The following is a 12,039-nucleotide window of genomic DNA, read 5'->3' as shown; positions in this document are numbered from 1 at the left end:
GGTCCTTAGGGTTTGCGGGCAAGTAAACAAGCCAGACACACGGTGGCTCACAACCATCTGTAACCTTCAGCTGCGTCTGGAGACAGCAGTGCACTCACACACATAAAGTAAATACTAGGCAGATAAGACGGAGAGCCACCGAGGACGATGAAGACCTCTGCTCTCGCAGTTTAAGGCTGAACGTTCACACTCAGCCGCACCTCAACTGTGATTTCCTTGTTAGAATTACAGAGAGCGTGCCTGGCAGCTGTTTACTTCTGGTTTTTTACTACTTTTGTTTAAAGACCAGCTCACCGTCACCTCAGTGAAAACTGGCCTATTTGGAAAAGCACCGGCTTTCGGAGATAGAACGTGAACAAGCAGAGCTGTGTCAGGGCTGAGCCCAGGCCTCCCAGGGCTTTGTCGTGTGCTGGCTAGGCTAGCACTCTCACGGATGTATGAATGTTCTTTTTATTTGTAACTTTCAGTTTTGTCTGGAACACACCTTTACTCCCAGTAGATCTCTGAGAGATCTGCTTTATTTCTTTCCACCTTATTCCTTTTGATCAGATCTCCCAGTGAACCTGGATCTAGGTTGGCAGTCTCCTGTGTCTCCCGCCCAGAACCTCACTGGTCTATATAGTGAGCTTCAGGTTCAATAACATTTCCACACACTATCTTAAGATAATAATTAATAATAATAATAATAATAATAATAATGATTAGCAAAAGGGTGGAAAGTGGCTCTGAGGCAGAGCTGAATAAAGCATATTATCTTCTTGGAAGGAAGGATTCTTTAGCACTGGGTTTGTTTGGAACTGTGCAAAGTGTCCTAAGAATGACTTTTTAGAGAAGAGATAGGTTGAAATAGGGTCTTTCTATTTTGCCAACAATGGCTTCTTGTTTATGTATTTGTGTGCACGGACATGCACTTATAGGTAGAGGCCAGAAATCAATATCTGCCATTTTCTTCAATCCACTTCCACCTTATATTTTGAGACAGGGTCTCTCACTGAACCTGCAGTTTGCTGATTCTGGTAGACCAGTTGGCCAGAGAACCTCAAGGTTCTTTACCTCTGAGCCACCTCTCCTTGTGCCAGGCTAACACGTGGGCTAGGGATCCTAACTCAGGTCCTCATGCTTGCAGGCCAAGCACTGTATTGCTGCACCAGCCCTTGCTCCAGTGCGTCCCCCTTGCCTGTGTCCAAGGAGCATAACTCCAGCTGGCCTTCACTACAGTGATGGTTGAGAAGCAGACAATAGCACTCGCTTCGGCAGCACATATACTAAAATTGGAACGATACAGAGAAGATTAGCATGGCCCCTGCACAAGGATGACACGCAAATTCGTGAAGCGTTCCATATTAAAAATAAATAGAAGAATGGAGAGCGAGAGAAGCAGACAATAAAGCAAATGGGTAAATCGTGTGTGTGTGTGTGTGTGTGTGTGTGTGTGTGTGTGTGGTGTGCAGTTTCACTAGAGCAGCTGATGCTCTCAACTGCTGAACCATCTCTCCAGGTCCCCTCTGCTCCTGTTTTTGAGGTAATTCTCAGCATGTAGCCCATGTTTACCTCAATTTTTCATCTATCCTCCTGTCTCAGCTTCTTGTACTGTCTTTACCACCCCTCCTCAGTAGTTGAGACTCATAGTGCTATGTCCTAAGGCTTAGCACCAAGCCTTTTTTACCAAGGAGGGGGCTATCTCACTCACCCAGGGTGGCTGGCTGGCTATCTATCTGTCTATCTATCTATCTATCTATCTATTATCTATCTATCATCTATCTATCCATCTATCTTCTATTATCTTTCTATTATCTATCTATTATCTTTCTTTCTATCTATCTTCTATCTATCATATATCTACCTACCTATCTATTATCTGTCTATCTATTATCTATCTTTCTATTATCTTTTCTATCTATTATCTACCATTTATCGATCTTTTATCTATTATCTATCTTTTATCTATTATCTATCTACTATCTATTATCTTTCTAATTATCTATTATCTATCTTTCTTTCTATCTACTATCTATCCTCTATCTACCTACCTATCTATCTACCTATCTATCATCTATCTTTCTTCTATCTATTATCTATCTATCTTTCTGTCATCCAGGCAGGGTCTACAGTTCAGCTTGTCCTGAACTCAAACTCACTCTGTAGCCCACGCTCACCCTGAATCTCCTGCCTCCACCTCCTAAGCACCAGAGTAACACGCTGTTGACATCACTCAGTAAACACTGTACTGGAACAAGTGAATAAATGGATGGATATATTGATGGATAAGCGTGTGAATGAGTGAATGGGGTGAACTAAGTGATAATTCAAGCACTTGCTTAGCATCCCTGAGGTCCTGGGTTCTGTTTCCGATCCCCTTCTAGGCAAAAAAGAAAGAAAAAGTTGGGTGTGGTGGGTCTGGAATCGCGTCACTTAGGAGGTGGAGGCAGGAGATTTAGGAGTTCAAGGCCAGACGTGGCTAATAGTCTCTTAACAAGAGAAACTTCAGGGGGATTACCTCCCCCCCCCCAATTCCCCTCCACACACACATACAGCTAAGTCCGGGCGCCCCTGCAACATATTTCTCTGCAGCCAGAGGGCGCACAGGACCGACCCCAGAGCGTGTCCCGGGACCCCGCCCGGAGTTGCGCGCCCCGGAGCTCTCTTGAGATGGACACCCCTCGCCCCCATACCATCTGCAACCCCGCTGGACCCGGGACTCGAAGCCTGCACATTAGCCTGCTCGCCTCTATAGGAAGGGAAACTGAGGCCCGGTGGCCGGAGTGGGGCGGGTCCTAGAGCACGAGCCCCCGCCCCCGGCGGCCCCGCCCCGGCTCGTAAGAGCCCCAAGCGCGAGGCAGGACGCAAAGTGGAGACAGAGGGCGGCGTGATGGCAGCGCAGCGGCTGGGCAAGCGCGTGCTGAGCAAGCTGCAGTCCCCTTCGCGGGCCCGCGGCCCGGGGGGCAGCCCCAGTGGGCTGCAGAAGCGGCACGCGCGAGTCACCGTCAAGTACGACCGGCGGGAGCTGCAGCGGCGCCTGGACGTGGAGAAGTGGATCGACGGACGCTTGGAGGAGCTGTACCGCGGCAGGGTGAGACCCAGAGGGACCGGGACTGGGGTTGGGGAACTGAGGTAGCCTGAGACCCTGCGACCTTGGTGACCCTAACACGTGCCCGATGGTGCTCCGACAGCTGCCCTCGCTAGGACGATTCGTGCCCCAAGGCTCTGGTCTATATGCTCAGAGGCATCCAGCTTGTGGACACTCAAACATGCACTCAGGGTCCCCAGACGTGTGTGTATCCAGACCACCCAGTGCTGGGAAGCAAGGTCTGGAGATGAGAAAGAAGGGGGTGCGGGGGCGGGACAGAGCCAACATATTGAGAGAACGGATAGGGACAGGGGATGTCCTTAAGCCAAACATAGACATGGGTGCCAAAGGAGATAGGACGGCAGAGACTCAGCAGAGGAAGCAACAGTATACACAGATGACGGAAGTCACAGCCACTCTTAGACACAGCACCAGAGTGAGCCACACACGAACTCACAGGAACACAAGTGGATTAATTTAAGGGACAATATGGCCTGCCGCAGGCACAATAACATACGCGCACAACACAGTCACCCCAGCACCAAGGGAAGAGATACAGCTGCACAGCGATACACATCAGCTTCAGCTCGGAGCTCCAATAGCTACCCGGGGACACAAAGTGACTCCAGTTACATAGGGCCATTATCTGCTGCCAAAAAAAAAAAAAAAAAGTATAGCTTCCTACAAACCGTAGGGCAGAGTGCTTACACACACACACACACACACACACACACGCATGCATGCACACATGCACACATACATACACATACACACGCACAGCTGTGGAGATTACACACGGAACTGGTAAAAGTGTGCCAGGAATACAGAGAGTTAGAAACCAAGCTGGGCATGGCCAAGAATGCTTGTGATCTCGGCACTTGGAAGGTGAAGGCTGGGGATTGGGGGTTCAAGGACAACCTTGGATAAGGCGACTCTGTCTGAAAAAATTCAAAGCAAACGTGACATGGTGTCACACCTCACAGCTTCTAGACCCAGCGCTGGGGAGGCAGAGGCAGACAGATCTCTGTGAGCCAACTACAGAGTGAGTTTCAGGTCATTCAGCGCTACACAGAAAGACCCTATCTTTAAAACAGGCAAACAAACAAACGAAAAAACCCAGATAAATAAAGATGGTCCATCCATCTGCCATGTCTGACGTGAGCCAGCCACTCGGCGGAGGCAGCTACACTGGGTACACTCAGGTCAGCTCGTCTCCTCAGCCTCTGGCCCAGCACACTGAGCCCCCAGAGGTCCCATCTCCCACACAGGACAGCACCTTAACGCCCCAGTTGAGCAGCAGGACTTCAGACTGGGAAAGCAGGACTTAGGCCCCGGGGCCTCTGGCCCAGAATAGCTGGGTCTTGTCCACCAGATGCCCTTTGTACCACCACCATGAGGCCTTCCTTAGCCTCCCCTCAGAGGCGATTCTTGTCAGCTAACCATGGTGAGCCTAGGTGGTCACTTCTCTGACCCAGCAGCTTGCAATGTGGCCCAGGGAGGCCTGGCTGGCCCTAAGCCCAGAAGCCCTTCTTGTCCCCAGGGGAAGGGGCCCGCCCCAGCTGGCTCCCCTCCCCCACACCACCACCGCTAAGACTTTCCCATGAAAGGGCAGAAGCCAATCCCTCCCGAATCCCAGAATCTGACATTCCGAGACTGGACCGGGCCTGCTTTGCTGAGTAGGAACTGCAGCCAAGGAGAGAGCCCTGTGCCAGCCCCAACGCCCCCGGGGCTGAGCCAAGGGTGCAGGCATCGGGCTGGTACCAGGGCCTGGGCCTTCTTCCACCCATCCGTCACTCCCCTCACGCGCCCCCCACCCCCACCCCAGACCCAGATGTCTGACTCAGTGGTGCTGTCCCTGCCTGCCACATTATTGCTGCAGGCCGGGCCAGCTGGGCCTGGGGTTGGTGAACTGAGTTGCCTCCAGAGCCCTAGACAAAAGGCTGTGGAGTGGGGTTCAGGGGAAATGTGGACTCTGACCAGCCCACTCTCCCTGGTCTTAGGAGTCAGACATGCCAGATGAGGTCAACATCGATGAGCTGTTGGAACTGGACAGTGAAGAGGAAAGATGCCTGAAAATCCGGGTAGGTGGAGGGAAAGGAGAAGAGAGAGAGCGTGTCCCCCCTTCTCTCCCCCTTCTCCCATTCCGCCCCGTCCAACAACTCACAGGGCCCTAAACCGGACAGCCCAAGTTGACATGTTTATTAAACACTTCCTAAGCCAGACGTTAAATCTCCACAAAACACTATAAAGTAGGCAGGCATGTTTACCCCTGCAAGGAAAATAAGACTTAGAGAGGCTGAAGTATTTGCTCAGGGTCACACAGCTTGTCCATAGCTAGGAGCACTGCCCAGCTGCCCTGTCCTTCCCCTCTGACCCTACTGCGGAGGCTTGGCTTTCTAGTCGCTCTGAGCTCCTGCTTGAAGCCGCCTGGGCAGTCCACCTTGGGATAGGCTGTTCCCTTGGGAAAGGGGAGGGCCTCTGAGGGAGTCATTCACTATTTCTTTGTGTGTCTTGGTTTTTATTTTTCTCCCCCCACCCCAGGGACTCTTGGAGGCGTGTGCGAATCCCACAGAGGTGAGTTTCTGTCTTTGCATGAGTGGACCCCTCACCTTCATGGGGGAGGGGGAGGCTGGCCATAGCCAGGATGGATGGGAACAGGCCTAGGGATCCCATCTCTGTCTTGTTCTCTGTCACCACTGTCTCCTCCTCCTTCCCCTCCTTCCCTCCCTCCTCCCCTTTCTCCTCCCTCTCCTCCCCCTCCTCCCTCCTCTCTACTCCCCCTCCTCTCCTTCCTCCTTCCCCTCCTCCTCCCCTCTCTCCCTCCTTCCCATCTGTCACCGGTTCCACAGGCTGCTGCCTCAGAGCCCATCCCCCACGGAGCTCCTGTTTCTGCCCATATGGTGCCTGTCCCTTGCTGGTTGTCTCGGGGGCTCACCCTCTCTCTCCACCGTGACTGTCTATACCGCCCTGAGACTCCCTGCATACCCCTTGGAGGCCCCCATCCTGCAGGTTCTGGACTGGGCACCGCAGCCACGCCCACTTCCTTCCCAGCTTTAAAAGGGAAAATATTCATGGTTCTCCCCTTAGCTCCTAGATGCCTGAGAGACAAACGTCACCGCCTGTCAGTCTGCCTGGAGCTGGCTCAGACCTGGTCTCTGGGGACTGTTTCTCAGCCTGAGAAACATCTCCCTCTCCTGAGCCTGTGTCTGTCTATAAGCCTTTCTCTCAGACCAGGGTCTTTGTCTCTCTCTCCATCTGTTTTCACGTTACTTCATTGTATGTGGATATGTGTTTTGTCTGCATGGATGTCTGTGCACCACACGTATGCCTGGTGCCCATGAAGGCCAGAAGAGGGCTCAGGTCCACTGGAGCTGAAGTTACCGACAGTTGTGAACTGCCACGAGGGTGCTGGGAATTGAACTCGGATCCTCTGGAAAAGCAGCCACTGCTCTTAACCGCTGAGCCTCCTTTCTGCACCCCTCCCCACTTTTCTTGGGATAGGGTCTAAGCATGTAAATTCATAGCAATCCCCCTGCCTGCGGTACAACTACCGGCCCAGGGAGTCATTTCAGCTTCCTCCAATCTTTCTACCCGCCCCTCCCCTCATTCTTTTGCTTCTCTTAGGCTCCACCCCCTCCCTGTTTGGCCCCAGCTCCCACTTCGAGTAAGCTGTTGCCCGAAAAGACACAGGCCCTTTTCGTGCTCTGTTCTCAGAATCCCACTCTGTCCCTAGGACTTCGTCCAGGAGCTACTGGCCAAGCTTCGGGGCCTGCACAAGCAGCCGGGCTTCCCGCAGCCCAGCCCCTCAGATGACCCCAGCCTGAGCCCCCGCCAGGACCGGGCCCACACCGCCCCACCCTGACTCCGCCCACCTCTGTGCTCCACCCCCAAGGCCCAGATTGTTTCTAAGTTGTATTTAATGGTTCGGTAACTGCCTCCGGTGTCTGGATTTTCCTCTCCTCGTTACCCTGGCCTTCTGCAGCCCCTGTCCTTTGGTCCCTAAGCCACAGCTGGCCCTCCCTGACAGACGGAGAGACATTCCTCCTGGCCACAGAGCCTGAGAACCTACCCTGCTGACCCTGAGGCGTCCTGGAGACTCGCATCCTGTCCCCACCTCCCCCATATGGACCCAGTCCCAGCTCCTGGGGAAGGCCAGGGCCAGATCCCTGGGCCGAGAGGGATGTGCGCGGCCCAGTGGGACCCCCTGTCATCTTCCCATAGGACATCACCCAGCGACGAGGTCATTAGTCCATTCTACGCAGAGTGTGCGTGGTGTAAGGGTGGGAGCTGAGGCCACAGGTCAACAGTAAATGGCATTAAAGAGGAAGAGAGCCCAATTCAGTCAGGGGGCGATGAGCCCAGAAGTGCACAGTGGGCTTAGGTCCCAGGGATGCGAGGAGCCTTTGCCCCTTCTCCAGGGGAAAAAACGGAGCAAGAGGGCAATAGAGGGCTCGCTAGAAACCACCAGTGAGAAACTAGGGGTGTGGCTCAGCAGTAAAGCACCTACTTAGCATAATCAAGGCACTGGTTCCATCCTCAACAGAGCAAAAATATCTTGGAGGGCTTCCTGGAAGAAGAGGCACCAAGACAAGAACTTACACAGTTTGCTCCAACCATATCTGCAGAGTGAACTTGGAAACAGGTCGATATTAGGGTTCTTTGGAGGATAATATCAACTATTGATCAGACGGACAGTGTGCCCAGAGCCAGGCAGGGAAATCTACTGACAATTACCAACGCCTTCCGTACATCTTGGAAGTGGAAAGTGGCTGCTTAACAGCCTCCGTGTGACTGACGCTCTGACCCCAAAGTTCGGGTGTCCAGGAAAACAATTCCCCCATCTTAGTGAGACCGCCCACCCGATCCGCTACCCACGCGCTGCCCGGCTGCCTGTCCTGGACCAGTGAGGAAAGATAGTTCACATCCTGCTCATCCTGGCTGCCCGGCTGTGCTGGAGGCCCAGCAGTCTCCACACAGACCTGCCTCTCAGACTCCTCCTACCTCGGTGCAAAGGACTGAGTGGGGGATGGTGGGTGTCGAATGGTCCCCTTCACCGGGTCCTTTGTCTGAGAACACCGCATGAGCCACAGAATCCTGTACTTCCCTTTCACAGAACCTGTTTTTGGTTCCTCGTGGTTGTGGAAGTGACCAGCCCTAGTTCAAGCCCTGGACGTTCACTGTGTCAGATCAGCAGTTGTCTATAGAATACAAACAGGGACATCACTGATGGGACATTATCAGAGGCCCAGATCACCAATGCCGTTTGTTAGAAAGCTGGGACATGGTGAGCCCCGGGGCCCAGCTGTTTAGTGCTAGACTGCGGTACCCCTATTGCCAGGTCATTTTTAGTTTTGGCTAAATTTTTATCTTTATTATGTTCGTGAGTACACTGTAGCTGTCTTCAGACACACCAGAAGAGGGCATGAGATCTCACTACAGATGGTTGTGAGCCACCATGTGGTTGCTGGGATTTGAACCCAGGACCTCTGGTCTTAACCTCCGAGCCATCTCTCCAGCCCCTGTCTAATTCTTACTAAGGTGCTGGCGACTGCTAACAGATCTGGGAGATGATCCCATGAATAGGCAGTGGAATTATGTAAGTGTGAGGTCACAGCGAAAGCACCAGGAGGCCGTGTGCCTCTAAACCGAGAGCCAGGTGGTGGTCGTGTCACACACCCCTTTGATCCCAGCACTCGGGAGGCAGAGGCAAGCGGATCTCCCAGTTCAAGGCCAGCCTGGTCTACAGAGTGACCCCCAGGACAGCCAGGGAGGGCTACAGAGAGAAACGCTATGACAAAAAACTTAGCAGAGGGCCGTGTTCTGCAGCTTTTGGGGCAGAGGCAGAAAGACTGAGTTCCAGGATGGGTTACTTAGCCCAGTTCTTTCTCAAATAAGTAAAGTAAAATAAAAAAAGAGGCAGCTGCCAAAGGCGCCGGCAGAGACTAGGTGTGTACGCAGGACGAACACGTTGTGGTAGGGAGGGGCCGACCACCCACCCAGGAGATGCTCTGCATCACACTCGGGCGGTGTGCTGTCCCCAAAGGTTACTGGTGACTCCCCATCCTCACTCTCTGTGTCACATGCCTCCCTGGGGATCCTCTGCCCCCCCCCCCAGTTTGCTTCCTACGAGACAGACAAATGATGACTTTTCTCAGAGCTTCTAATAGTCTCTGCCCACCCTGTTCCCCTTTTCTCCAAAGTCGCCTCACCCCCACTTTGATAAAAATCCATCCCCGCAGCTGTTGAGTTGGCTCAGTGACACCTGCCGTTGAGCGTGACAAACAGTTCCATCCTCAGGACCCACATGGTGGGAGGAGAGAGCTCCTCTACAGCCTGTCCTCTGGTCGCCACACGTGCCTTCTCCCAAATAAATATTTTTTTTTTCAAAAAGTCAAGTTTTGGTATTTTTCCCATTAGTCAATCTTTCATTCATTCTTTTGTTTTCAGTCTGAGGATCTGTCTTTTGTTTTTTTGAGACAGGGTGTCTCTGTGTAGCTCTGGCTGTCCTGGAACTCACTGTGTAGATTAGGGTAGCCTCGACCTTACAGATCTGCCTGGTCCTGCCTCCTGAGTGCTGGGATTAAAAGCGTGTGCCACCACTACCCAGGTGGATCTGCCTTTCTAAAATGTTTGTTTATGAGCCCCAATGTTTTGCCCACGCGTATGTGAGTGCCACGTGTGTGCCTGGTGTCCAAGGAGCTCAGAAGAGGTTGTCAGGTCCGTAGAACTGAAGTTATATAAAAGGAAAATATTAATAAATTCTGCTCTTTTAAAATCCCATTTTAATCAGAACTCCATCCAAATTTAAAACCGTGCATCAAATTATACAAAAGCAGCATCAGGAAAAAGAAGACCACAGAGGAAATTGTCCCAGTATGTCATTATGACCTTGAATACCCCATCACCACTGCTTGGTGCCTCCTCTATGGACCACAGAAATCTCATCCATCACCACAGTTCCAGGCAAGTCAACCATGATGGTACCCAGTGGGTTCCTTCATCGTGTAAGCCCCACGTAGGTGCTGGGAATGCAACCTGGGTCTTCTGGAAGAGCAGCCAGGATTCTTAATGTCTGAACCATCTCTCTCTCTAGCCCCAAAATAAATACTTTAAAAGTAATTTTTTTCTCCTCACTCCACTCTGGTCACGTTTCCCTCTGCTGGCGGTATCCGCACCTCCTGGCCTCTTTCCCACGGGCCTCGCCACCTTGCTTTTCTGAGTACCAAATCCTCCTGTAGGCACTGCCAAGGAATACCTGTTGTTAGAGTAAACCTTATTAATTTCTTCCACAGAATTTAAGGTGCCACCGAAGGACATGTGAGTTTAATTGAGGCTCATTCCGTTCCTGGGTTCCTTGCTATTAGTCCCCCTAGTGGTCATATTTACCAACTGCAGCCTATGCAGATGCGAGGTCTTCCAGTGCTGCCTCCTTGGCTATTTGAGCCTTTCCCTCCCAAACACCCACCCTCCCTTCCCATCCATCAGGCTATCTTTTGTCTTGTCTGGGTTCCCTGTTGCCTAGACTAACCAAAAAAAAAAAAAAAATTCCTATTTGGCAGAGGATGGCCCTGAACCCCTGATTCTCCCGCATCCACCTCCTGAGCTTCAGAGAGTGCTCACCTGCATGCATTAGTTTTAAAACTATATTCCAAAGTAGATGTGGGCCAATCCCAGAGTTGTGGAGGCTGAGACAAGAACCCAAGGCTACTCCCTCCCCCTCCCGGTGTCCCTGCGGCAACGCAAGATGGGAAGAGACCAAGATGCAGCAGAACAGGCCATGCACATCAACAGGGACCTTGGGGTGACAGTAGGGATGGCGGATCATGGCCCAATATGACCTCTGGGGGCAGCACAAAGCAGATCGTGTGGCTGGGCAGTGTGTTCATGGGCAGAGCCTGTGCTAACTCCAGAAGGCTGGACAGCAGTCTCCTCAGCTGACCCTGCTCTGTCCCTCACCACAGTGGCTTCTCTAGTTCCACCTCTCACCGCACACTTTCTCCATCTCTCCCACCTCTCCTTCAAATATTTGTTTTTTAAGATTTATTTAGTATATGTGAGTACACTGCAGCTGTCCTCAGACACACCAGAAGAGGGCATCGGACCCCATTACAGATGGTTGTGAGCCACCATGTGGTTGCTGGGAATTGAACTCAGGACCTTCGGAAGAGCCGTCAGTGCTCTAACCACTGAGCCGTCTCTCCACCCCCATTCCTGAGACTCTTACTGGATACCCTGCTGTTGCCCAGACTCAGGGCATCCAGGCCTGGGATCTGCACCATGCGCCTTCCTGCTTTCGGTGCTGACAGACTGGTCTTCTTTTTGAAACAGTTTCTCTGTGTAGTCCCGGCTGTCCTGGAACCAGCTCTGCACCTGCCTTGCTCCACCGCCTCCACCAGGAAGCCTTTGTGCCAGGGCCCCAGGTGTTCGCCATCATGTTTCTTGTTTACCTTGAGACCTGTTCTCATGTATCCCAGGATGGCATCTATCTTGAAATCCCCTGCCTCAGCATCCCTCCTCCACCTCCTTAAATGCTGGGGGTTGGGATTGAATATCATCCACAGCCCAATCATCAGCTCCATTTCTCTGCTGCAGTTTGCCAAAAAAGAAACACACAGCTCCGCCTTCCACTCTTCCAGCCACAGGTCTGGGTCCCCTGGGATGCTGGACTGCAGTCCCATGGGAAGAAGAGCCTCATCAGGCAAACGCTCTTACCCCCGTCTGTTCAGATTTCCCTCACATACCAAACAGTCCCAACTTCCAGTTGTCTTTCTTACCTGCCCATGGCCTTCAGAGCATCCCCTGAAGCCTTAGCTGGAACCCAACAAACTCGACACATCAGAGGTTGGAAACATGGCCACTCTCACGTGGACTCCCAGCCCAGGCTGCCACAGCCCAGGGGTTCCCACCTCAGTTCCTCCAGCTGCAGCAGCCACAGACCCAAGCCTTTTGTCACTCCAAAGCCTAGCTCTCTT

General features: G+C 52.3%; 1 protein-coding gene across 2 annotated transcripts; it reads left to right on the top strand.

Moving 5' to 3' along the window:
* Positions 1-2,766: 2,766 nt before the first annotated feature.
* On the top strand, positions 2,767-9,328 carry PPP1R14A (protein phosphatase 1 regulatory inhibitor subunit 14A; the record flags this gene model as incomplete). 2 transcript variants are annotated; one of them, XM_080909263.1, is made up of 4 exons in its annotated part: positions 2,780-3,070; positions 5,068-5,148; positions 5,609-5,641; positions 6,801-9,328. In XM_080909263.1, the coding sequence occupies exons 1-4, from the start codon at positions 2,870-2,872 to the stop codon at positions 6,927-6,929; spliced, it is 444 nt and encodes a 147-aa protein (XP_080765389.1). In that variant the 5' UTR covers positions 2,780-2,869. The 2 variants fall into 2 exon arrangements, with proteins under 2 accessions (XP_080765390.1, XP_080765389.1); XM_080909264.1 differs by lacking the exon at positions 5,609-5,641 and having other exon boundaries at positions 2,767-3,070; positions 5,068-5,152; positions 6,782-6,891.
* Between the last annotated feature and the right edge of the window lie 2,711 nt (positions 9,329-12,039).

Source organism: Micromys minutus (assembly GCF_963924665.1).
Source record: "Micromys minutus genome assembly, chromosome: 32".
NCBI lineage: Eukaryota > Metazoa > Chordata > Mammalia > Rodentia > Muridae > Micromys > Micromys minutus.
The sequence above is the reverse complement of the archived record's forward strand: the minus strand, read 5'-3'. Positions and strand labels throughout refer to the sequence as shown.